Source organism: Falco rusticolus, chromosome 2 (genome assembly GCF_015220075.1).
Source record: "Falco rusticolus isolate bFalRus1 chromosome 2, bFalRus1.pri, whole genome shotgun sequence".
Lineage (NCBI taxonomy): Eukaryota > Metazoa > Chordata > Aves > Falconiformes > Falconidae > Falco > Falco rusticolus.
Genome location: NC_051188.1, coordinates 12,500,579 through 12,526,654, shown reverse-complemented (window position 1 = coordinate 12,526,654; position 26,076 = coordinate 12,500,579). Strand labels below are relative to the sequence as shown.

The window sequence follows — 26,076 nt, the reverse complement described above, 5'->3', positions numbered from 1 at the left end:
TACTTCTGGGGATACTTTCATCACTGCCTCCCTTGAGGTGGCAGGAGATGGCCCGGGTTAGTGTTTGTACAGCGCTTGGAAGCTGCGAGGTGTTGTGTGACGGTTGTCGCCACATGCCGTGCCTGTAGGTAGTGTTTGGATCTAGCACACTGTACTACTGTAGTAGCCAGGACGACAGCTGCAACTGAAGCAAAAAGCATTCTCATTTTTTTTCCTTCTGAACTTTAGCTATTAACTGAAATCAGTGCCAGCATAGCATCTGGAGCCTCTACTCAAACAACTCTTGTTTTAATTTAACATGAAAATATCCCCATAAAGAAATTTCACTTCAAAGACGAAGGGAGTAGCTGTCCTTTACTCCTTTACCCACCGGTATGGACAAAGCAAAATCAGGACTCTGATTTTGAAACTTCTTAAAGCTGCTGGTAAAGACTGAGAGGAGACACTGGCAGTTTCCCTACGAAGCCCTGTGCAACTCATGTTCTTTGTCCTGCTCTGTTTCAGAGAGTCGGCCATGGAGATAAGAATCATGCAGACGCGGACCGCTCTCCTGTCTTCCTCCAGTTCATCGACTGTGTCTGGCAAATGACAAGACAGGTAAATTGCTGGCTGGCACGTGTGTCCACGAAGCCAGTGTACCAAGACGTGACGCAGTGTCTGGCTGCAGGAATAATTCCAAGTTGACCTGCACAGGCCCTTTCCTGGGCTTCTACTCTTGTTTTGACTCTGGCAACAAGTTTCTCAGGAGTCTGCTTAGCAAAGAGCAGGAACGCACAAGTAAGCCACGATCTTGGCTTGCATCAAATTAGCTGTTTAGTGGGTGCTGCTTACCTACGTGCTGCTGTAATAAATCTGAGCTTGTGAGAGGAAGCTTGCCTCACCTGGAAAAGAGGGGACAGCTGCCTTACACTTACCATGGGCCGGAACAGGCACCCCAGGCACCCTCAGCAGCCCACTGTGCTTTCAGAAGCATAGGTGACTTGAGCTGCTAATGTAAGTCTCTAGAGTGGAGGGTGCAGACAGATCCCTGTTGCCTCTGCTCAAGCTGAATGCATAACCAAACCTGCAGCAGGACATGCGTTTGCTCCATTTTAAGTTCTTCTGATGGCCAACGTACTGCTCCTGATTCATACGTGATGTACAGAGCCGAGTTCTTCACTTCAGACCAGGCATGGCAGAGGCATAGTTCAAGAGAGATCCCTGTGGTTGGGAGGTTTTGCACCAGGTATGTGGGACCTGGAAGGTTTTTTCTGGCTAGTGTGACTCAAAATGCGTCACATGGCAAATGTCAGCCATGGTCAGGCAGTTCATTGAAAAAATCAGGCTTAACACAGGTGAAATGGAAAAGTCTGTGAAGCTCTATGGTATCCGAGCAGAACACTGTCTATGAAGCTCTATGGAAGTCTTTACCATTATCAAGTCGCTTTCATCATGCTTGGATTGCTCCTGCAAGCAGGCATCCTCACCTGTGGCTGGTGAGGTCAGGATGTTGCAGCTGGGGCAGCCTGGGAGGAGAAGGGTGGTTTGTGAGGGAGGAAGGCCTCCCGCTCTCCCAGCACGTCTTCGCAGTTCACTGCATGTATTCGTACTGACCCTTTGTGGAGCTTCGGTTCTCCCTGTCTTGGGTCTGATTGTTTCTGCATGGAATGTCAACAGCAAACACAGCCCCTATCCATACACCTGCTCCTCCTGCGGCCCTGTGTTGCAAGATGCCTCCCTGCTGTTCCCTCTGGGAAGTGCTGTGTTACACACAGGTTATTCTCATTTGGCCCCAGGAAATTTCCATTTCTTTTTATGTGTGGTTTCACGTGTGCTTCAGCCTTTTGTTCACAGTCTTGTTGCATGGTCTGTCACGAGGGGCAGGCATAGCAGAGCAAGCTTCAACTTGAAACAGCACTGAATGTGAGTAAACACAACGCTCAAACCCTTCAGACCTCTGGCTTTTGCTCAAAATTCCTCTCTGCACATGTAAAGCAGCTTTCCAAGAGAGAACTGTTACTTCTGGAAGGAGCAGATATGGTCCTGAATATCCAGCCAGGCAGTGAACAGGGACAAATCCTGTTTTTAGCAGTCAAGAGGGCAACTCCTTATCAAGACCACAAAGTGGGAGAAAATTTGTGATTCCTATTCTAAAATCCCAACCTAACTTTCTGGTTCTGTGTGAAGTTTCCTACAGCATTTGAGTTCAATGAGTACTTCCTGATAACCATCCTGGACCACCTGTACAGCTGTTTGTTTGGGACCTTCCTGTGCAGCAGTGAGCAGCAGAGAGTGAAGGAGGTAAGACTGTTTCTCTCCAAGGTGAAGGCCTGGTACTGTGATCGCTTTAGCTGGCTGCTAGAGAAGTTGTTTCAGCACTCAATCGCAGTGGCAGGTGCAGGTCTGGGTAATGCCAAGCCCCTGTTCTTAACAGCTGGGACACAGGGTATTTTCCTCTTTGTGCAAACTGCTGTCTGTCGGAGATGTTACACTGCAGAGCAATACGGTTTCCTTCTAGACAGTCTCACTGCTTTCAGCTACTCAGTGGTGGCTGAATAGCTCCCAGTGTCTCCCAGGTAGTGGAAAGTGCAGTTTTTCCTTTGAACTTCCGTTTAATGTAACCTCCTCTGTGGAAACTGGTACCTTCTTGTCCTCCTTTTTCCTTGAAGTGGTCCCTTTAGTTGCTTTGAACTACCAAGTGTGCATTGTCATTCTGCACATATAGGTTACAGCAAGTAACCGGTGTCAGTGTGTGTTCCTGCTGTGCTTGCATTTTTCTGCGAGAGGACAGAGCTGCTAGTGTTAGGAAGGACATGCCTCTAGGTCCTGCCGCAGGCCAGGTCTGCCCTGCGGTCTGGTCAAGGTTGGCTTGCCAAGGGAGGAGGGTACATTCAGACCCAGTGTGGAATCAGGTGGAAAAGCAGTGACACTCATTCTGTCTCACCTACCTAAAGATTTTGTCACCAAAAGGTTGTAGCCTAACATCACAGAGGTACATCGTGGACGGGACTGTGTGGACCTGATGTGATTATAGTTCATAGCACATCAGTTAAAAATAATAATAAAAAAACTACTGTAATACAGAAGTGGTGGCATGGTACTGTAGTGAATTCAAGGTCCCTGTTTCTGTAGAGTCCATAGTGATTGAATAATTGTAATTCCCCGAGAAGAAAACCTGCATGCTGTTCGCATGTGAGTTTTGGTGCTTTTTGTAAGGCCTCAGCCTCGTGAAGTACTTAATCTGGAAAGCACTTCAACACTGGTTTCACTGGGACTATTCACAGGCCTAATTATTCCACTAGATCAGGGCGCAAGTCAAATGTTTTCTTTTTTTCTTTGCAATTAAATACTCCAGCAAGTCCTCCAGGAGCACTTTTAAAAAAACTCAGAGTTTAACTAAGGCATTGAGGGTTCACATGCCAGTGTCCCCTTGCTGTGCTGATGGCGATTCCTGGTCTGTGTTGGCAGCGGGGCGGGTAATGGGGATGTTCCCATGCCAGGGTGCATGTATGCCTGCCTGCATCCATGTGCTTCAGTTACAATAACCGCATCAAAAGAACGTTTGGGTTTTTTGTTGGTTTTTTTTTTTTTTGGTGCCAAAAAGGGAAAGCAGCTCTGCATTAATGACAGGCCCGTGTATATGCTGTTACGCTTTGGAGATAAATGCTGGGATTCGTATGGGAACTAAAGCCTTCCCCACCCCCTTCTCTTACAGAGCCTTCCAAAAAAGACCATATCGCTTTGGTCTTACATCAACAGCCAACTCGAGGACTTTACTAACCCCTTGTACGTGAGCTACTCCAACCACGTCCTGTATCCCGTGGCCAGCATGCGCCATCTCGAGCTGTGGGTCGGCTACTACATCCGCTGGAACCCCAGGATGAAACCGCAGGTACGGCTCTTCCGCGCCTCCTGCTTTTTATTTCCCTCTCCGCTAGTATTCATCCTGTCATTTTGGAGTTCCAGTACCTTTGAAGCGCAAGAAGTAATGGACAAACGTAGGCTGCCGCTGCTTAAATCTAAACCCAAAAGCCTAAATTCAGATGCAAGCAAACATAAGCGCAGCACCTACAGCTGGCTGGTGCAGGGTGCTCAGCTGGGGGTCACCGCCTTGGGAAATCTGCAGAAGCTGAAGATGCTCAGCAATTTGGAAAATTTCTTACTTACAATATGGGGAAAATCAGCTGAATTCTCCCTTCTTTATGAAAGGGCCTAAACCCCTAAGACTTCTTTGGATGCGGGATTCTAGATAAGAGCTTGGGGGCTGTATTGAGGTGACCAGCGCTAGGAACCTGCTGCTTGAGGCACAGGCAGGCAGTCACACTGCAGCCCTGTTACACTCTCCAACCCTGACAGCAAGGAAGCTGGCTTGCCCAGGGCAGGTTCCTGAGACAAGCAGCCTGAACACGGCCCTTGATGCTGAAATCACTTTTTAATAGGAAAGGACAAAAATTCCTGGATTTCCTCAGTGTCCAACAGCAGTTAACAGAGCTTTGCAATTCAGGGGCATTAGATACAGGAACCAAAAAATGCTTTGCAGCACAGTTCAAAAGTCAGAATTATGTAAAAACACTTAAGTATGTATTGGGGTTTTTTCCTTAAAGCGCTAAAATTATGTCTGGGCTGAGACAAGGCCGGCAACTCCCAGAAATGTCAGAGATTAGCCCTGTAATTGTCATCTTCAAAATCTAGAGTTTTGTTTAGCCACCATTGTGCTATGCACACTGGATAAAAATGAGCTTCCCAAAGCCAGAGTAACTACTTACTTACCCCTGGGCTGGAGACAACGCTACAGCCCACGTACCACGCTCCTTCCCTCACAGCTGTGCGTATGGCACATACATACACCACAGCTGTGGCATCAGGTCAGCCACAGTGTTTTGTGGTTCAGGCTTACATCTCTGTGCTTACCTCCCAGCACTCAGCTACACATTTTCTTGCAGGAACCTGTCCACAATCGCTACAAGGAGCTTCTTGCCAAGCGGGCTGAGCTGCAGAAGAAAGTGGAGGAACTGCAGAGAGAAATCACCAACCGTTCCACCTCATCCTCGGAGAGAGCTGGCTCTCCCGCACAGTGCGTTGCTCCTGTACAGACAGTTGTATAATACAGACTTTTTGCAGAGTACCTTCCCAGGACCACGGGGGCAGCTTTTCCAAAACCCTCTAGAATTTCCAGCGTGGTGTCTGGGAGATGCCAACCTATTTATTTATTTCTTTCCAGGGTAATTTATTAGTACTGTAGCACTAGAGGAAGCTTAAGCAAAAACAAACAGGCCCCCCTATGCAATTACCCTTCTCAGTGGCTAGGTTTTAATACAAGCTAATTGCACTTGCCACCCAAAAGGAACCTAGAGCTCCTTCTTTGTTCACTTCTGTGCTGGAAAGACTGTGCACTAGAATGAAATACTGTGGAGGAAAAAACATCTACTCAGAAGTTTGCAAGATCTCCCCTTTGCCGAAAGGAAGTAGTGAATCTGACTGTTGGAGCCTAGAATACAGCTGTAAAGCCGTGAACCCTCCACTACCGATGTCTGTGCAGCAGTGTTAATGAGAGCGTTTGCCAACATACTTGGAAACGAGCATCTGAAACATGTCACCGTTCTTGCTTTCCCCTTCACTTCAGCCTAGATCATAGGAAGCCATGTAAACAATGCCTTATTTAAAGAAAGGGCAGCTTCTTCCGATAAAAACACATGGTAGACGTGCAACCTCCGTGACTTGACTTTATAGGACAAAGTTTACTTCCATCTCTGCCACTTTAGAGTCTTGCTTACGGTTTACATTGAGTGTGCCAGGATGCAACTTATGCACCTTTATTTCCGAGTAGGGGAGGCAGAGCACGGCTCCCCAGGCTTTCTGCAGTTCTTCTGTCCACCAGTGCCTCGCACATCAGGGGAAAGGTAGTGGAGTACCAAGGGGCACCTGTGACCTGCAGGGACCAGCCATTTCATTTTGCTTGGGTAAGCATAATTAGTGATTTTAATGCTTCTGTGCAGGATCATAGTGGCATACTTAAAGTATTTCAGTTTTATGTTAACTAATGGAAGCAACTGTGTATCAACCAAAGAAGCCTTTCTGCCTGCATTGCAACTGCTACTTAAGGTTATTCTGGTAGACGAAACAGCTTAGCCGGTTTGAGCCATACGTTTAGGTCTCTTTCCTCATAGCATGCTTCAAGAATTAGCATCTCCTGACTAAAACTAAGTCCAAATTAAATTTTAATACAAAAATCTTACTGTAGAAGTGGAGATAAAACCCCACACCTGGTGAAACCATGACTGCCCTGTTGCTCTTCGAAATGGGTAAGTACAGGGTTGCAAAGGATGGGGCTTATAGCAAAGGAAGTTACATGTGTGCAAGGATCCTTACTCCGCACTGCTTCCCATCTCCACGCCAAGGAAAAGGGGCAGTGCTTGCTCTGGGTCCTGTGGTGCTCTTTTTGCAATAGGATCCCGTACTGCAGCCACAGCTACAGCATGCTGCGTTCAGCTTCTCTGCCCTGACAGAAAGTACAAGAGCGGACCAGTTTACACATGAGAAATCGCCTTTCAGAAGCCACATTCCTCCCAAGGCAGTAACAGTAGTTTCCCCTGCAGTCTCCGTTTCTGCCTGCTCTACTGCAGCCACCATCTCAGTACGTACAGAGAAAGCCACAGCCACCTTCTGACAGCACGAGTAACAGGCTGTACAGCAGCACGTTTGTTTCAGGGTTGCCAGAGACGTTATGGTTCCATAGTGCAAAGAATCCACACGAAATACTTTCCGAAGGACTTGGATTTGCTTTAAGGTTAGAGGGCAGATCTGCTGTTACGTACAATCACTATATAAGATGGTTCATAGCATAATTCTGTATTAGCAAATTGTGTGTATATTTTGTTTCTTGATGAAGGCTGTTTGGTTTCCTTAACACTAATAAAAATTGATAAGTGGGTGAAGTTCCCGTGCTCTTATTTTCAACTATGTGGTTCTCCAGAGGACTTGGAAGACATGCAAACATTAATAAAATAGCACTGAAAACTTGGTATGTCAAATCCGAATCCCTCTCATTCTTCTGCAGATGGTCTTGCAAGATGCTGATGTACAAACTCTGAAATTTAGAATGACAGGCAAACAAAATTCATCTGTGGACAAGTTTCTCTTGTCCTTTACAGACCACTATTAATACAGATACAGTGCTTAGCTGTTCAATATTACAAAAAGACTATCACACCAGAAAATCAAAACAATTTCTGCACTTTACAGTGCGTTAGCACAGTAACTTCTGTGTAAAAGGAGGATTCACATTTTTCTGTGTAACTCAATGTTAACCCCAAATTCACTGGGATGATTTGGGAGCAACTCAGTGCCTGCTCTTTGACACACTCACCCCTAGTAGGCTTCATTCCAACATGGGCATCTCATTCACTGCACGCAGCCTGAAATACTCCCAAGCCTTCCATCAGCAAGGAGCTGCGCGAGGACAGACTGAGGTGATGTGAACTTAACTGACCTTTGAGCGAGCTGATCCCCAGAGGTCCTTCCCGAGCAGGATTGCAGAGCAGTTTCAGCTGCTGATTTTTCAGAACCTCCAGGATGAATGGCCCTCCAAGTGGTTACTCCAGCTCTACCTAGAACCACATCTCCCCCATAAATGAAGTTACAGGGGACGGCTCCAGGCCCAGCTAAGAGCTTCCGACTTCCGCCCATGCTGACCCCTGTTCAGCTACAGGCAAGGGAGGACAGCTCTGGCTTCCCCTTACCCGCAGCTTCCAGCAGCTCGTATTCATCAGCCTGACCAGGGAGATGTCACATCACTACGCAAAGCACACTGGATGGGGCACAGTGCTGCAGCAGAGCAGCAGACACTGAAGTTAGTTCAGAAGTAGTGCAGCTTTCCCACAATTCGTTCAACAGGCAAGCTGGCTTTATTATTTTTCAACTTATAAACGGGTCATCCGGGTCTTCTATACATCCCATTAATAGGAAATTCTTTAAATTATTAACATAATAAATAACATTTACTCAGATGTGCAAATCGGAGTGCAAAATTAACTGCACCACTACCAAAGTGGATAGCTCATCAAAGCACATATTTCAAGTTAAAAGCAAGATGCCAGGACTGAATGGCATGATTGAGGCACTTGCAGTTTAAAAACACTTGTGGTTTATCCAGATCCTTTACCACCTGAAGCTGTGAACTAGGAAACAGGGTATTATCCCCTAGCCTCCATTTTTTTTTCAAAAAGTACGACTTCTGTAGAAAAAAAAAATCATTCTTCAGACTTGAAAAGAATTCAATCATTAAGCAAAATAATTTGGAGAAGTTATTTTGCTCCTTTGAGTACTCAGACATCCATTGCCATTAATGCAGACTAAAGCAACGTAACAGAACACAAGCTAGGAAAGCTTTTTGAGGAGAGCTCCACAGAACACCTCTGAAAGGTTTTACACGTTCTCCCTTAGACACTCCCAAGAGTTTGAGTAATTGCAGCTGCATACGGAACAGAACTGACAAAAGCCCTTAAGACTTTGGGTCACAGCACTGCTTTCAAATAAGATACATTTTTGAGAAGCCTCCCAATGCATGGTTCAACAATAGCGTGAAATCGCACTGGCATTTCACACACACCAACCCACACAAACGTGCAGTGCTTGGTGTGCTGAGAGAAAATGGAGGGACCGCGGGAACAACCACGTGAAATGGAACTGACAGAGACCTACGGTTAGATTCAGTGGCCGAGTACCTTAAAAATGGAATGTGATTTAAGATAGACCATAATATATACAACCAAACCCAGGGATGGAGAATTAAGGGCCCATATTTCAAAAGTGCACTTAGCATACAGTAGTCTCTTTCACGTAGCGAGAAAGGCAGCGGCTTTATATCCAGAAGGTGAGAGTGACTGGGATGGTTCAAGAACATCTCCTGCAGAACAGTCAGTAGTCCCAGCTGATGTCATCTTTCTGTAGCGAAGTCTGTATGGTCTGCATGTCTCTCAGCAACTGAAGATTCTTCCGACTCTTCTCTCCAGGTTTCACTTTGACCGGACCAGCATTCTTTCCTTTTGCTGTTACTGTAGTTGTTACTTTAACCTCACTAACAGGGAACCTGCTGTCTTTTATTTGTTTAGCAGAAGTCTTTCTGGACTTGCATTCTCTCTTAAGTTTCTCTAGCTGAAAGAGAAGCCCAAAGAAAAAGATTAAGCAGTGACCTTGCTTCAGTTTCTGCTGGGCAGTTCTTCCAGACAGCTGATAATATCCTACCACTTATCTCAGCCAGCTAAGCAAACTGATGCTTCCAAGTCGCCCTGAATAACAGATGTTTTATTTTCCTTACACAGCATTGCTATATTTGCACCTTTAGAACTGTGTTCAGCTTGTAGTCTGAACTACTAGGTAGTAGTAGTTAGGAACTACTCCTCTTTAAAAACTGACAAGTTCATTATGGGGGAACATCTCCATTATGAAAGCAATAGAAAAAAGCGATGCATAACAAAAAATTGATTTGTCACTGTTACCATCCAGCGACTAGAAAAAGACAAACAGAAGACAAGTTTTTCTGCACACATACTAGTGATTTTAATAGCTAGTCACTGTCAGAGTTGTAGCTTTAAGAAGAGTACCAAAACTGCTGAGGTGAGGAGCTGGTAGCCACACACAGCACTACAAATCACAGCATGTAAGGCTCAGTACTCGGCAACAAAGACTGAGCTGGCATAAGCCTGAATGGGGAACCAGTCCAAGGTGCAGACATATTCACACTCTCAAACTGCAGAAGGGGTGGCTTTGCAATTCCCCTCCCTTCACATAGTGGTGCTCCCTCCTCCTAGTTCATAGCACGCAGCAATTTTCCTAAATCCCAACTCCAAGAAATTTTGCCAATAGCTAGCCAGAAACCTCAGTATAAGCACTATCATTATCACCAGGAACTACTATGCATCTGTTTCTCTGCAACAGTTCCTCTGAAGATCATAAGAGATCAAAGGTGAGTAATGCTTCTGACTGAAAACATTTCACATGTCCATTTTGGACGCAGCAGCAGTGCTCTCAAGCACGTATTTTGTGTGTAAGTTACGTCTGGTGAGGGTGAATCTTGGTTCATATGAACTGAACCAGATTAAACACAGGGGGTTAAGCTCTTTGGAAGAAATTCACCAAAATGAACGAAGATTACAGAAAACAGGGAATCGATAGGTTTTACAACTTCGAACAAACAAGCTACCCTATTCAAAACATTTTGAAAGTTGTTTTAAACAAAAACAGATATTCCACGTTTTATAAAATGCAAATCAAAACATAAATAGGTCATTTAATCCAAGCAAAGGAGAGCTATTAAAAAGATTCAGGAGATTAGAGGAGCATGAAACACAATGCAACAACAGATGTGAAAGCTCTGCCCAGGACAGGATGAAGAGTGAGCACAAGGTTGACAGGGTAAGACTGAAAGGACACTTCTGCAGAAATACTGGGATAGAAGCACGAAAGTATGCAGACTAACTTTGGGATGTCAAAGCTAAAGCTAGGCGCTACTGCTCTGCTGTTCCGCTTCATTCAGTTACTGCTAGGTTAGGATATAACATGAACCTTAAGACAGCAACTCTACAGAAGCATGAATGTAGCCAAAAGTAGCTCACCTGCAACCGATGCCTCCGGACTTTGCTGATCTGGTCTGCCTTTGCTTCCATCTTTCCCACCAGTGCCTCAAGTTCCCTCTCCAGATCTTCCCTCACTGCAACGGTTGGGGCTTCCTGGACAAGCTTGGACAGCTGCTGGTGATCACTAGCATGGAATTCAGACAGAACAAAGCTTGCATCAGACTGCCTTGGCTTCCAGTGCTTGTACACGCAGTTTAGAAACAACACTCCTAGGAAACCATAGCATCAGCAGCCAGGCACGCTCAACATGCCGTAAGGAACCAGTAAGAACAGCGTTGCTGGTTAGCAGCATTATTACAGGAGCACATCCTGGTGGCAGGCTGCTGCAATGTTAAGTCTCAGTAACATAAGTAGCTTCAAAACTTCAAATCACACATTCAAAATGACCAAATAATCCCTTGAGGGTATTATGATCTCAGCACTCGTTCAGTTACTGTTTTGTGTATCTGTATCTGCTGCAGTTGTGTGTAGAATAACAATTCACATTCTGTTAACCAGGACAAGCAAAATGACTAGTAAAGCTGTCCTTGAACTGAGTATTTGTGCATTGCCTCAGGTGCTGTTACCCCACTTCTTCCCTACCCCTTAAATTCAATACTGTTGCATATAAACACAGGTATGGAGTCCAGACTTCATCAGAATCTCTCTTTAAATGCAAGAAGAAATGACAGCCCCTGCAGCCTGTAGAACAAAGATTATATGCTAGAGAGTTCCTAAAACTAATGCCTTTATCGTGCAAAACCTTCCAACTTTAAAGCAAAGGGCAAAAATACAAAGCATCTACATTCATAATCTGCAATGGAGAATATGTCAGACTCACAAACTCATCTGTCCAAATTCATCTTGTAAAGTCAGCAACACTTCCGAGAGCTCTTCCTGGGATGAAGAAGAGTCCTTTGGCACTGACGACTTTCTGCTTTTGTTGGCAGGATGACCAGTACTGATGGGTTTTGCTAGTGGAGTATCACTTACCACACGACTGTTACACAAAGCTTTTGTGTGTTGTTTCATCAGGTGTAGGACATGTTGCACATTGGCACCAACTGAATGACTGGGACTGGTAGACTGAAAAGGAAAGTAAAAGAAACATCTTTTAAATGGCATTGTCAACCTACTTGGTTACAATGGAGAACATATAAAAACAGTAACATTTCTGATTTGCTGCCAAGAATGTATTTTTTTGTTTGAATGAATGTGCACCAACAAGAACAACTTGACAAGCAGTACAGAGAGGACCCACTTCTGGAAATGCTAGCTCAGCAAGCTAGCAATAGTCAACAGCCTTTTGAAGACAAACTGGAAGTCAAAGAAAGTTAAATGATCTGACCACTGGGTGTCAGGGTGCACCAAACCAAAGCCACCGAAGGCTCTGCAGCTACTGAGCATTAAGCTGGGGAGTAAGAGCAGCTCACCTTTCCAGCTACAAAGGGTACATCGCCCAGACACAGTCTGTAATGGGGCTGTGTAGTGAGATGGCTTGTAAGAGAGCCTTTCTGGAAAGAAAGATGAGAGAAACGTTTATCAAAGATGACACTACAGCAAACCCATTTTCCCTCTGCTTTGTAATAAAAGAGGCAACCAGTTTCCTAAGGGAATGCACACGGCCTTATTTAACCCCTTCAATAACTGTCCTTTTCCTCCCCTCATGTTACCTTCTCTGGCTGCTTTGTCTTTTTCCTGGGTTTTCTTGCTTTTGGAGAAAGCAACGGTGATGCTGCTTGAATCAGTAGTCTGTTGGTTTCCAGGCCTGTTTGAAGCTTTAATTGAGAGAATTAAGGGGAGTTACTGGAATGACATTAATAGATAATCAGAGACAAAGTAAGCTGAGAACTGGAAAACAAGAATTTTTGAAATACAGGCTTTCTGAAAGCAAGGGCTGTGAGTCTTTAGGATCCATTTGCAGTCCAAGGGTAATTTAAACATTAAATAAGAATACTACCTCTGGTACCATTAATCATCACTAATCCCAGTAAGTTAGAGAGTTAGTCTTGCTGCAATACTCCCATACAGGCAAATGCCAAAACATCTGCCGTGCTTTACACTTGACAAAATATTCAATAAATCAAACCACCCTTGCACGTAATTAACACAACTATTCTTTCTGTTCTATTAAATCTGACATTAAAAAAACAAAAACAAGAAGCAGCAAACAACAAACCATCAACTGGAATAGTTAAGGTTAGGTTTCTCACTGCCAACAGTGAGCTCTACATGCTTCGCTGTTCCTTCCAAGAGGAAGCCACAGCACAGCTTTAGAAATCATCTCCCAACCAATCTCAACTAGAAGTATTCACAGAACAATTATTCATGATTGAGACACCTTTACCCCACCCCCCCAAACTCATGGCCAAGATTAATGCTAGAGCCTAACATGTTACCTACATACTTCTTCAGCATACGAGTATTTAATGAACACAACATTTCAAGGACAGAAGATCAGTGTCCTTATGGGCTCATAACCAACAGTATATGTTGCCTCTTTTTTTGCCGCCTTCTACAGTATTTCTAGCTACTTTTACCAACAAGGGAGCACACTCATTAACCTTGATCTGCTTAAATCCTCATACACCCTCAACTATGAGTTAGTCTGAATTTCTACTCCTTTTTCAACCAGCTTTTTTTATTGAAGAAATCCAGCTTCAGTGCACAGTTGCCGTTAGAAAAAAAGTTTCCAAAAAGCTCAGACAACTTCAGCACATTTGGCACCTCAGACAGGAGAGGAGGGGAAAAAAAAAAGTCTAAAACAAGGTTTTGGTTATTCTGTATATGGAGGGCATTTTCACCAAGTTTAGTTGAAAAGTTGATGGAAAGGAAGAGGTAATTACAGTGCATACCAGTACAAAAGAAACTTCCTGTTGGTTACCTCAGCTGCTTTTTCCTGAACAAGCTTCCTTGCATGTTCTTCCTCCTGAAGCTTGTGTTCCAGCTCTTTCATTTTTTTCTAATTAAAGTCAAATAAAACCAACAGCATTATTAATGAAACAATTATTTTTTTCCTAAAGCATACAATACTATGAGCTTGAGCAAAGTATACGAGTTCAGCTTACACCTTAAAGCTAAGACTTCAGCATTAGGACGATTGCTGACATTTTGTCTGTATAGGCATAAATACAGCAGTCAAGTGCTTATCCTTCAAACTTAATTGATTTTTTGATTTTTACTTCCACAATTGGTATCTCATAAGTTGCAGCCTACAAGGAGAGCAATACACAAGGCTGTCTTCCTCTTTGGTTATAAAAAAACCACCCTAGAAAGTAGGTTGTTTTGTGTACATTATTGTGAAAGATTTTGTACTACAGAAGGGCTAATAAAGATGTATCATGTATCACTAAAACTGAGAAAGACTTGCTTCATTTAGACCACAAACAACATTTTTGCTGCATCTGTAACAAACTCGTAGAATTTTTGAGCATCTAGCCACCTTCCTAATAAAGAAGAGGGGAAAATTTACATGATGCCTCTGAGAGATCTTTAAGTAAAACTGAAGTGATTTTCAGTAAAACTGAAGCATCTTTTTATGGTAAAAAGATGTAAGAACTCTTTTGAAAGTCCTTTTTCAATGAAAACAGATAAGGGGAAAGGCACACATTTCTTTGCAAACCCTCCAACAAGATGAAAACAGTGTTTAAATAGTGTACACTTAAAACTCCCACTGTGAAATTTATTTAATAACTTTCTGATTTTACACAGCAGAGTGAATAAACAATCCAGAGCTCCAGGACACAAAACAACTTCCCTTCTCTTCCCCTAAAGACTGATTATTCACAGAGCAACTAATCAAGCTTAAGGCAGAAAAGCATGCAATTCAAAGTAACAGCTATATTTGTACTCTTGTTTGTTTATAAACCCACTACAGCGAAGTAGTAAATATTTCAATTCTGCTTTACTTAAGCACTAAGTGCAAGATTAATGTAACCAGCTGTTATACAAAGGTGTTGAAAGGTAAATCCCTGGATAAACATTGAGGACAAAGGCGCTATACAAAAGAACTAACTTTGTTGAATACAAGAACCCTTCAGACTATTTTTTTCCCCCATTCAAATCACATATATCCCATCTTTCTTACAAGCCCCTGTGACAGTTTATCTTCCATCACCCCAGCCTGCTCTACAGTCTCAGGAACCCCGATCAGGCCTTAGCCACTGTGTAATGAGTTGGGTATTTAAGCATCCCTTCACCGTAACATCAACTCTTATAAAAGCTACCGATTCAAAAGAAAACCTGAAAATGCAGACTGGTTCAAACCACTGACATCCAGCCAGCGCTAGAGGCCTAGCAATGCCAGACTCCAGAATGCTAAACACAAAGTAACTAGTAACAGTTGTGTTTCTTAAGGAGGAGGGCAAGCAGCTAAAAGAAAAATAAAACCAAGCACACCAAACCCATACAAGTCAAGTCAAATCTGGGTCATAACTGAATATAACTGCTACCACTTAGTAGCACGCAAGGCAACTCAGAAGCAGAGAGCTTAGAAATGCCTGCAATCCTACATGCCCAGGCACCAACTAACCACAAAAGAGGAAGACTAGCAGATGCTGTTAAGGCTTAAGAGAACTCCAGCTCTTGTAGTGACCTAACGCCTACCTGGCCATGTAGGCTTTCAGCAGTAACTTTAAATTTTTACCACACTTCAGCTTTAAAAAGACATTTAGTTGCTCAGCTCTGTTACTGACATATAGGCTATAAAATACCAATTACAATAAACAAGATAATCTGATATAGTATCCAACACAAATTGACAGACCTCTGCTATGGACTGCATTGTTGTAAGTCGGCTGTACTCTTTTTCCAGCATATCCAGCTTTTCCAATTTAGACTGAACATGTGACTGATCAAGAAGCCGATCTGTCTCCAATGAACCCTTGAAGGGAGAAGTGAAAAGCAAAACAATTATAAGCACAATAAAACAAGACCATCTACAGTAAGTTGTGTCTGCAGCACAAAGGAGGCCCATAAACAGTCCAAAGGAACTACTACTTCCTCTGTGCAATTTTAGATGGTGCTATGATTAAAAAGCAAACTGCACCACTGATTCACCCCCCAGTTTTGGAAACCTCACACCCTGCAAACTGAACCAGATTCAGATGAGAGAGAATTCTACAGTCTCTCCTCCCTCCAAAACCAACATGGTAAAAACCCTCTCATTACCAGGCTATTAGAGATAGCTTTCCTAATTTTTTCAAGTAAATATTTAATAGACTTAAATAGGAAAGCCACAGAGACCAGAAATAGAAAGCTCTAGGTAATCCATACTCCTAGAAAACAGAGTTCAAGGTCATTTTAAATATAGGCCAAACCCCACAGTCACTGATGATGGGAAATAGAAATTTTACTATTATCTCTACAGAATCAGTACTTCAGCTCCAGTTTAGCAGAAGCAGTACTAGTAGAAAATGTCCCCAAAGACCTGAAGACTGTAAACACAAAAGGGAGGTTTTGTCCAGTGGCAAATGCGTATAACGCTGAGGGATAAGGATGCACTACTACAGTAAGCCAATCATGCAGAATCAAACAATTCTTACTAATATCAAAGCCTGATACTGCCTTAGAGACAGGTGCACAATGACAGAAAAGACAACAGTTGTGATAAGACTGGGAATTTTAAATAGGGAAATCATCCACACCTAAGTATATAAAGGCCAGTTGAAAAACACCCACATTAAAGACATTAAAACTACAGTAACTACAAAGAAATCATTACAATTTTCATTATTTTTATAATTTACCCCTGGGATAATCTTGAGAACACACCTGTTTCTCCAAGAGATGTGACTTCTCATTTTCTGCATGCTGGATCATTTTTCTCATGTAGTCCAGTTGTTTCTCCAACAGACTGCACCGAGACTCAGCAGCTGCGAGCTGAGAAGCCAGTTCTGAAGGTAACAGAAAGCACAGAAGTGAAATCAGGCACTGCTTGTTAATGGGATTTTTTTTTTTTCAGGACAGTTCCAAAATAAACAAGACTACCATCTAAAGAAACTCACAGGTCAAGCCTAATGAACATTTGTATGCATGCAAATCACCAAAACAAAGTATGCTTTTAAAATTATTTCTTTACAACTCCATGTGCCACTGCAAAGATGCTGAAAAAAGCAAATTTAAATAGTTTTATGCATTGATAAATATCAAGTTCCGTCAACATCAGTGTTTTGCAGTAGTATATATGAAGTTTGGAAATAACCTTGATTTTTCTTTGACACTTCAGTCTTGTCATGCTCTTTGTGCTGCATTTGTTCACTCAGTACTTTTTTATAGTCTGCTGTTTCCCTGCTGAGGTGTTTTACATTCTCCTCTGCCTGAAGCCGTTCCAACTCCAGTCGATGAATTTTTTCCTGGAGATTCTTCAGAGCAGAAAATATTGCTGTAATTAACAAGTACCTTTTGTTAGATATCATTGCCACCACTTCAAGATAACATTGAACTTGAAACATTTTTATAAAAGCATGTTATGCAAGAAAGTCAGTGTTCCTTTACCAGCATCTAAGACTCCTACGAATTAAGACCTGCTTTCCTTTAAACCATAACTGATTCTAAAACTAGTCTCTAACAAATAGATGGCCTTGATGCACACCATCTGAAGCATTAGGGAAAGATGCATCCATTTCCCAGAATAAGCCATGTAAACATTCTGTAAATTAAGTGCAAACAGTGCATCTTCTGACTTATCAAAAATAAATGAAAGGTCACAACTAGATAGTTAAAACAGTGGCAGTTCTCTGTATTATTATTCCACTACTAGCACATGCTAGCAAAACAATTACAAAACACAACATTCCTATGAAAAGTCACAGAGCAGGATAAAGTTTAGCTATCAGAAGGGCTATAGAAGTGTTTATTTCTCGAAGTGGCAGCTCCATTTTGATTCTTCTCATTTTGCAGTTGTGTTCCTCTCCTGCCCCGCAAGACATACATCTGCTTTCCGCTGAACAACTTTCCCTCTTTTTGTTCCATTCCCTACTTTAGCAGCTACTCAACTAAACCTTTATATATTCAGTACCACAAAAAGAAAAGAAATTGTAATAGAACTCACATCCCCTTGCAATTAGACCATCTGCTGGTAATCTAATGTATTATGTCTCTTAGCTGTATTGTTCAATTCTGCAAAGAGAGCCATAACCATAAGCCCTTTCCCTATACAGTCCTGTTAAAGTAAAACACAGGAACATCTGTACAGACAGCTCATATAGCAGACTAATCTGCCAGGTCACATTAGCCCACTCCTTTATGCTTAAATCCACTCTAGAGAAAGAATGCACCTTTATTACAGAATGCATGAGCACAAAAGAAGTTGGGACTGCATATTTGCTGAGCATCAAATTACAAAAAACCCCACCAAACCAAAAACAGAAGGAAAAAAATTATCAGAATGAGTTTTCCAGAGTGAAAGCTCATCAAAACTTGAAATGCAGAATAGCACATTAGAGCATCGTTATCAATAAAAACTACCTGCTTTAAGGTACCTGTTAAGTAAATAAGTGGGTGACAACAGTCACAGTTAAGGGGAAAGTTACAGATAACTTGGCCTTGTTGTCAAGATCAGTGTCCCTAACGGCCCCCTCTTCTCTGTTTATATCACTGCTATCAGGATTCAGTTGAAATGGGCATGGCTAAAACCATAAACAGCTTTGTCACTATTATCCTTAGAGCTAAACTGAAATCTTTGTATATTTACAATAATGACTAACAAAATAAACCAAATGAAGCAATCCAAGCAATGAATAAAGGTGAAACGCAACAGTATGCCAAGTGTCATTCTGTCATCCTTACTAGAGTATTAAAACCAACTATATCTACTGAGACATGCACATACACAACACAAAATTTCAAAGCAAAATAAGCAGCATTAACTATACTCAACTTCAGGATTTTTCAATAAGTTTTTTTTAAATTGTAGGGCGAGAGAAGCAGTAAGGATAATCAAATCGATTTTCCCATCTGAAGTTAATTTCCATATTCTTAAACTACTAAAATATACACTCCGGAACATTTCTGCATTTTAAAAAGCTACACAAAAAGAGTAAGATACTGGATCATCTGCCTTCTGAATTTTCAGTATGTCTTCATGTTTACTTAAACATATTTTTTTAAAATAACATCTCATATTTTTTAAAAAGGGATGTAATTTATCAGATTGCCTCACTCCACCCATACTTACTTCAGATTTGGCAGATTCCCTGCTTGAGAGAAGTTGCCAAGTGAAAGCTTGGAAGTTAAAAGTTTATCACTAATGCAACACAATCTATAAAAATATGCCTGCAACAGTAATTCATAACAAAGCTCTTTCCTGAACATCCAATTTCTCATCTGTCACAAGGTTCCTTTAGTTCTGTGTCAACGGCACTCTCAACTGATGGCATTGAGCACATGAGAGCATACTCTGCATTTTAAGTAGCACTTCAAGAATTGAGATTTCATCTACTAGTTCATTAACGTAGAAGTCCCTAGTAATTCAGACATGAATTACATCATTGGAACAGGGACTTGAGGCTATCATGCTGATTTTCTGCTTAGTTTAAGTGATATTAGCATTTATCCTAAATCCTTCCCACTTTTCTCCCTATAAGGAAAAAGACCAAGTTTATCATGCTCTTACTCTTAAGCCTTAAGGGTGTATTTTTGCAGTGACTGTGAGCCGAACAGGTCACGTCAAAGGATCGGTCCTGCTCTAGCCTCCCAACTACCCGTACTGCCTCCTGTACTTACCCCAAGGTGGCTCTGGAGTGCATCTCATTGCGTGACAAGTTAATTCACTAAAATAACAGAAAGCTAACCAAGAATGTTTTTATTCAGGCCAGATCAGGCAAGAGGAACCTGTTTATCTGGAGATGAACACCAGGACCGGAGTGGCAAAGGAGGGAGAAAGAATAGCCTAGGAACAAGGAAGAATAAATGGGAGTAAAATCACCCCCTTTTTGGTGTTGAGAGCTCTCAGTTCAGCACCACACTGAACTCTTTTCTGTATTCTCCAAGTCTTCACTGATACGATAAATATTCTCACCACACCTTGTCCACAACAATGCCTTCCCATTTCAACAGTCCAAACCTCTTCCTTTGCTCCTGACCAGCCTGGGGACTTAAGTCTCCTTATTGTAAACTCAGCTGTGAACTCAGGAAAGGAAAGATTGGGGGACAGGAAGACTGAAGAAAGAGGACAAAGAAAACACTTCAGGACAATTTCACAAAGTACTCGGGCGATTTTACAGCTCTCTACTACTGAAGAGGAGCAACTTTCTCCAGCAGCAAGATGACTTTTTTCATTAGGTATTCTTCAGTAAAGGCAAGTGCAAACGACTTACAAAAACAGGTGATCACTGGGAAGTGATAGAAGGATAAAACCAGTGATGTCTGTAGATTAGTACATACAGTATTTCAACACATTATTTGGCAACAGGTAAGAAAACAACTTTGCTGAACTATTACCTCTGCTGTTGCTTTCAGGATATGGAATTACTGGTTTCCGTGGGGAGCGCAGCAAATCTGAATTAATAAATGGCTTGTACTTTGGATATTCTATAAATGAAGTTGCAGAGAGTCCATCTGTGGCCGACTCGGAGTTATGAGTTTTGTGCAGATCATCCTGAAAACAAAATAAAGCTGTTTATCAGCACATTTGTTTCTTTGTCACAAAAAAAAAAGTAAAATCCCATTAGATGATACATAGAAGTATTGCTGCAGGAGACTAATACCTCAAAAGATTTATTTCCTTCCTTTGGACTCAGGCTGTGTCATTTTTCCATCTAACTCCCTCCACTAAAAATAGAATCAGAAGAAAAAAAGTCTTTTCCATACTAGTTTCTGATTTCCACTTCTGTCTTCTACTTAATTCCACTGTCTCTTGCTTATTGTGAGAAGGTAATGCACAATTAGTTAGAAAAAATCTGCCGCCTTAACTACTGATTATACTCACTGGACTCGAGATACCAGGCTAAGGTGGCCAAACCTGATAAAACACGCCCAGGAGCACAGTTCTGCACCCACTCATCTAACCTAACAGCTCACTAACTGTAGATGGGGCAGAGGACATGCTCTCTTCTCACCTCACCCTCCCAGCTGCGCAGTCCCGACTCCTCTTTTCCACTGATTTCAATTCATCTCTCCTATCCTTCCCTGCATAGATTGAACCCCACCAGCAGACACATCTAGATGACTTCATACTACACCTGATTAGTGGTATCAGCCCAAGAAAAGCAGCAGCAAATCACAGCCATGAAGGTCCCCTGCCTCTGAGCAGCAACGTAAGAACATAGCCACAGAGACCATGGATCTCCCAGCAGTCTACATCAATTTTCCAAATGTTTGTTGTGTTTTGGATGTTGTAATGACCAGAAGGGACCACCTAGCTGTGAACACACTGTGAGCTGGGATACCATCAAACCATGTGCTTTCTAACAAGATTCTTCAAAGCAAAAGGGCCATGGCACTTAGTATACCGCATTTATGGTGACGACTAAAAAACTGGCAACCTGGCCTAACCTTTTTGATTTGTGTGTATGAATAAAATAAAATATGAATGGTTATTTTTAATACGCAAGAGTAATTTCTCTCCACTGTACCCACCACTGAATATTTTAGTAGCAGCATTTGAAGGTAACATAAGACAGAAGTGGGCTGTAGGTAGACACAATGCTCCCACAGCTTTCCACAGAGCATTAACTAATATGTCAACTGAACAACGGCTCACCTTGGTAGGGTTTTGTGTTTGTGGTTTCTTGGGGTTTTTTTCTTTTTTTTTTTTTTAATTTTTGCAAATACCAATTATTGGGAGCATATTGTGACCCAAATTAAAATACAGAAAGTATTTATGCATGTTACTCATAGCAAATCAGACAACTGCCCAAAACACATTATGAGGAAGAAAAATCATACAGAAGAAAAATTAAGGAAACATAAGTTATTTAAAGTCTATCCACAGCTTATTTCTTCTTAGAAATGAAGTGATTCATTGTGGACAAGAATATTAGGACCCCAAGTACTCTGAACGTATCAATCATTGTTTCTAAGGACAGTTTTATGAACGCTTTGCAGTTTGTATTGATAAGTTTTTCCTACACAACATAATTGCTTTTCTTGGAATAACTTCTTTTGCACAAGAACTTTTGCTACCACAGAAAGCCAATTAAAACACTAATCCCTAATTAAGAATATACCAATAAAAATATTTTGAAGAGGTTTTTGTATACATGCGTATACACAGTTTTATGCTTAGCAGCCATGAAAACCAAATGAAAGCCCATTAGGTGTTAACATCAAGACCTAAACCTCACTCCTGCAAAAATACCATCAGCATTACAGGATGCTGAATTGATGAACACAGAGTAAGACCAAGTAACGAAGTAAAAATGAACCGAGGAAAACACAGAATTAGTGCAGCAGGCAACAGAATAACAGCAGCAATGCAAGCCTCAGCAACCCAAATGACAGTAGCCACTGATTTAAATATCAATATACTATCTGCCATTGATTCAAATCAAAGACATCCCATGAAACAGTCAAAAGCGGAATCAGTTTGAAATCCAAGCACAGCTGCCAGCATCACAATTTTCCTACATGTCTTAATGTTTCACCTGTAAAATCTTTGTGAATTAAAAATAACTACATAAAACCTCCAAGCTATAGGAAGGTTTTTTGTTTGTCTTTACTGGCATAAGTAACATTTTTCTAGCCAAAAACAGACTAAGTGAAAGAAAAAGCTGGTGTACTCAAACACTTCAACAGTTATGCAATACAAAAGCAATACAGGCTTTCGACTACTTGCATGTCATCTACGTTTCACCTGGATGCAGGGTACAGGCACTAATTTGAATAGTGTAATAGTCAGTACAGAGATCTGCTTGAAATAAATACTGAAAAAAAATGTGCTGAAATACTGACTATTGAACTGAAGCAAAGAATGAATCCCTGTACAAGTAATCACTTGCTACCAAGTATATTTTTCTCATCTGTTTATGCAGAAGACTGGTTTATATTCCTTTTCATAAATAGATACTTCCAAATAACCAAAGTATAAAATTTGAGTTTATGAAACAGCATCAAAGAATTTCCCATCATAAACTGTAGACTCAAATATTAGCTAGTCCCCTTGATTTCTCTCAAGTCATTAAAATTATTTAAGTCTGCTGCTGCTGCTCTTGAAAATTCTTACAGGGAGCATCATGCTGTGATGCTCAGAAAAATCCTAACACACTTGAAATACATATGAAAATCAGGGAACTCTGTATGTTTGTTCTGAATCTCAGCTAGGCCACCTTTGCTAAATGAATCTTCTCTCTTTGCGTACTCCCTATAGGCTTTCCTTTCTTAAGCCATGCTAAAGCCTCAGAATAGTAATCGAAGAAGCTTACAGTCCCACAAGCAGCAAAGTGAACCAGTATTAAGTAATGGTAGCAAGCTGAGCGCATTTAACCTTCACAGGTATGAGGACATTACCTTCCAAAATTCATTGCTGCTACCATTGTGTATCAGCTGTCTACTCAAGCATGCAAAAGCTAACAATAAAAGCACAAAGCAGCCACAGCTCAACACACCAGTAGCACACAGTGACTTCCTGAAGCTCCCAAACACTAGGCAGGGGGACGAGACACGACCTCATAGGAAGTTTTCAAATAATCAGCAACTTGTGGCAGATGGACACTTTTCAAACTAATCAACTTGCATAGATGGTAAAAATGATCCACCAGAACACTGTCCCTCCTCTGAAGCAGTAAAGTACAGTACAGCAAGAAAAATTGTCCAGAAGACTATTAATCTCAGTGGCATACCAAATGTTTCCTAAGTACAAGGAAAAAAAACCCAACCTCTCAGTCTTACTCATTAACAGATACAATTTGACAGATCCATGGGATAGTAAAAACAACAATGATTTATAAACAAACTGTAGAAGCAAAGAGGCAGAAAAATGCAGAAAGCCTCATAGACAATAACTGCAGCCGTAAAGCACAAAGGCACCAGTCAGAGCCTTTGGTACTAGCACTTCAACACTGGGAAAAAGGACTAAATTAGAGTGGGTGCAGTTGCAAGTTCTTATATGGGTGCTCAGAACAGAAATAAAATAACAGCAGAGGGAAAAAACCTGATGCTTGGTAACGCTCCAAGTGACACACAGGAGTCCTCACGCTTGGTTAAAAAAAAAAAACAAAACCCGCAGAAATAGGGGAAAATCACGTAGGGACAGGGAAAAAACTGAATAGCCAGGTATTGAGTTCACTGAACATAAACCATCCAAGTACAGAGTTATTAAAACTTTCAAAATAGCTATTTTGGAGGGACAATCTCAACTAGCAGCCTGCCTTCATCCCTCAGTACTGCATAATTCAGAGAGTGGGGAAGGAAGAAAAGCCTATCACCCAGAGGCTAACTTAAATGGTGTCTGTACCTCCCTGATACAGGAGTCAGGAGTGCCCTAAACTTGCATATCTGTAGTTAAAAGCAGACACTAAGAAGTTACCTTAGTCAAGCCATTACATCAAAGGGGGGTGGGGTGGGGGAATGGCACAATACAGTATTTTCTGTTAAGTTTCTGCTGTAGTGTGCCTGATGTATGAAAAACAAGTTTTTCAAAGTTCAGATGCAGTAAAGTTTGCTTTTTTCCTTTTTTCTACACATACAAAAAGTGGGCAGTTTTTTTTCCTAAAAGTTTTGTTTTACTAAATGAACTAATTAAACGGCTTACATTCATTTACTTAAGCCTGAAACTAGTTTTCTGACATCCTTCTCTGTACACACTAGGAAAAATAACAAGTCAGGAAGGACACAGGAGTCCTCAGATTCCTCTGTCACAGCTCTTGCTGGTCCAGGTGTAGATACAGGACCACAACGCAGAGGAGGCAACACACAACAGAGAACACCAAGCCAGGTGAGTAGCTAGTAAGACCCCAAACCACAGATCCTCAAGAGACATCTCTCACACACCATCGCGCTGCATCCTTTACACCATCTCGATTACACCAAAGCACACATAAGACACAGCTGCTCACATAAATACCCCAACCCAAAAGCCACCTGACTTCTGAGAGCTACAAGCATCAAGCCAAGATGTCAAACAAGAAACCCAACTGGAAACTTCTGTTTCAGGCAATGACATGGTGGAGGCAGCCAGCCTCCACTCACCCAGCTCAACACAGCAGGCTGTGCTTATGCCAGCCAAGCCTCCATTTCTTCATGTCACCTGTCACCAGCAGAGACACAGGCCCCCTTCGTTATGCTCAGCACCTCAAAAACGTGAACGAGGAAATTCTGGTCCCCTGTGTGCAACGCATTACATCCAAGCCTGCCAGGCGCTCACGTACACGCCTAAGGATGCATGTAATACACTCAAGGTAAACCTCGGTCTAAGATAACATTTTCATCAACAGCAACAAGCATAGGCTAAATCCATTACCAGCTTTCCAGCGGGAAGCACCAGCTTGCCGTGCCAGCGTGCGTGGCTGACCCCCCACTGCAGGGCCAGCCGTTCCACCGAACCTCACCTGTCCCTGGGAGGGACCTTTCTCAAAGTCACGACCCAAAACTATTTCTGAAAATAAACCGAACTGCAACATTTTACTCCCATTCGCTTGCAAACGTGCTCTTCTGACACCGGCGTAGGGACGGTAAGAGGGCTAGGCTAAACAGCAAGCTGCTTTTCTACCTGTCGCTTTCAGGTAACGCGTGCCCATACACAAGGGGCTTTAATATATAAAAATATACGCACTGCGTTTGAAAGACAAGACGGCTTTCACGGCCCCGTTGTCCCTAGCACGCCGGGGACGGCAGACGCCCGCCCCACAACACCCGGCCACCGTCCCGGAGCCCACCGGGCCCCGCTCCCGCCCGGGCCCCCGGCCTGCTCGCCCTTCCCCTCACCAGCGGGCCGAGGTCCCAGGCCCGCCAGGGGAGCACCACACGCCGGAGAAGGCCCCGACGTCCCCCACCCCCAGGGCGGCCCCACCACCAGGCAGCGGGAGGCAGGCGGGCTCCCCCCGCGCCGCCAGCCCCCTCAGAGGTGTCAGCCGAGCCTCACCGTGCGCTGACTGCTGCGCGCCGCCATCTCGGCCGCGAAGGAGGCGCCGTCCTAGCGCATGGCCCTTTAAGGCGCGACACCCGTGCGGCGGCGGCGCCTTTCGCGCCAAGTCCCGCTTGAGTGACGCCCCAGCTCGCCAATGAGAGGGGAGGAGTACGGGGGATAGCCCCACCCCGCAGGGGCGCGAGCTCCTGTCGCAGACTCAGGTTTGAGTAACGCGGCAACTATCCAATAACAAAAGAAGGTTGCTTCTCGGCCAATCGAAGGGGGCGAGCCGAGAGAGGCGGTGCGGCCTCCTGCGACCAATCGCTTGGGCCGGGAGGAGGTGCGTGGGCGGAGCGAGCGGCCGCGGGATTCGAGTGCGGCGCACGGCGCCCGCAGCGCACGCGCGGAGAGCGGACGGCGGAAGAGGACGAGCTTTGTCACAGAGAGCACCCGAACTCCAGCCAATCGGAAGGCAGAAGC

General features: G+C 42.9%; 2 protein-coding genes across 6 annotated transcripts in view; one reads left to right on the top strand and one right to left on the bottom strand.

The window, feature by feature from the left end:
• Window positions 1-6,914, top strand: part of MTMR2 (myotubularin related protein 2) — a 65,902-nt gene extending 58,988 nt beyond the window's left edge. For all 5 annotated transcript variants that reach the window (XM_037376292.1, XM_037376293.1, XM_037376296.1 and 2 more), the window contains 4 exons: window positions 505-597; window positions 2,167-2,280; window positions 3,695-3,871; window positions 4,923-6,914. In XM_037376292.1, the coding sequence (XP_037232189.1) occupies window positions 505-597; window positions 2,167-2,280; window positions 3,695-3,871; window positions 4,923-5,084 (546 nt within the window). In that variant the 3' untranslated portion in view covers window positions 5,085-6,914. The remainder of the gene's footprint in view (window positions 1-504; window positions 598-2,166; window positions 2,281-3,694; window positions 3,872-4,922) is intronic.
• A 946-nt stretch (window positions 6,915-7,860) lies between these two features.
• CEP57 (centrosomal protein 57) lies at window positions 7,861-25,742 on the bottom strand. The gene is made up of 11 exons (XM_037376297.1): window positions 25,612-25,742; window positions 20,034-20,190; window positions 16,795-16,974; window positions 16,365-16,486; window positions 15,358-15,474; window positions 13,477-13,554; window positions 12,266-12,370; window positions 12,026-12,106; window positions 11,434-11,678; window positions 10,593-10,737; window positions 7,861-9,132 (listed from the first exon to the last, which is right to left on the bottom strand). The coding sequence occupies exons 1-11, from the start codon at window positions 25,636-25,638 to the stop codon at window positions 8,896-8,898; spliced, it is 1,494 nt and encodes a 497-aa protein (XP_037232194.1). The 5' UTR covers window positions 25,639-25,742; the 3' UTR covers window positions 7,861-8,895.
• Between the last annotated feature and the right edge of the window lie 334 nt (window positions 25,743-26,076).

Excerpts from the sequence above, each read along its gene's own strand:
- CEP57 (XM_037376297.1), bottom strand. The coding sequence starts at position 25,638 with ATGGCGGCGCGCAGCAGTCAGCGCACG. Across the intron at positions 11,679-12,025 it reads TACCCTTTGTAGCTGGAAAG|TCTACCAGTCCCAGTCATTC; the intron begins GTGAGCTGCTCT and ends TTTCCTTTTCAG. Across the intron at positions 9,133-10,592 it reads TCCGGAGGCATCGGTTGCAG|CTAGAGAAACTTAAGAGAGA; the intron begins GTGAGCTACTTT and ends CTTCTCTTTCAG.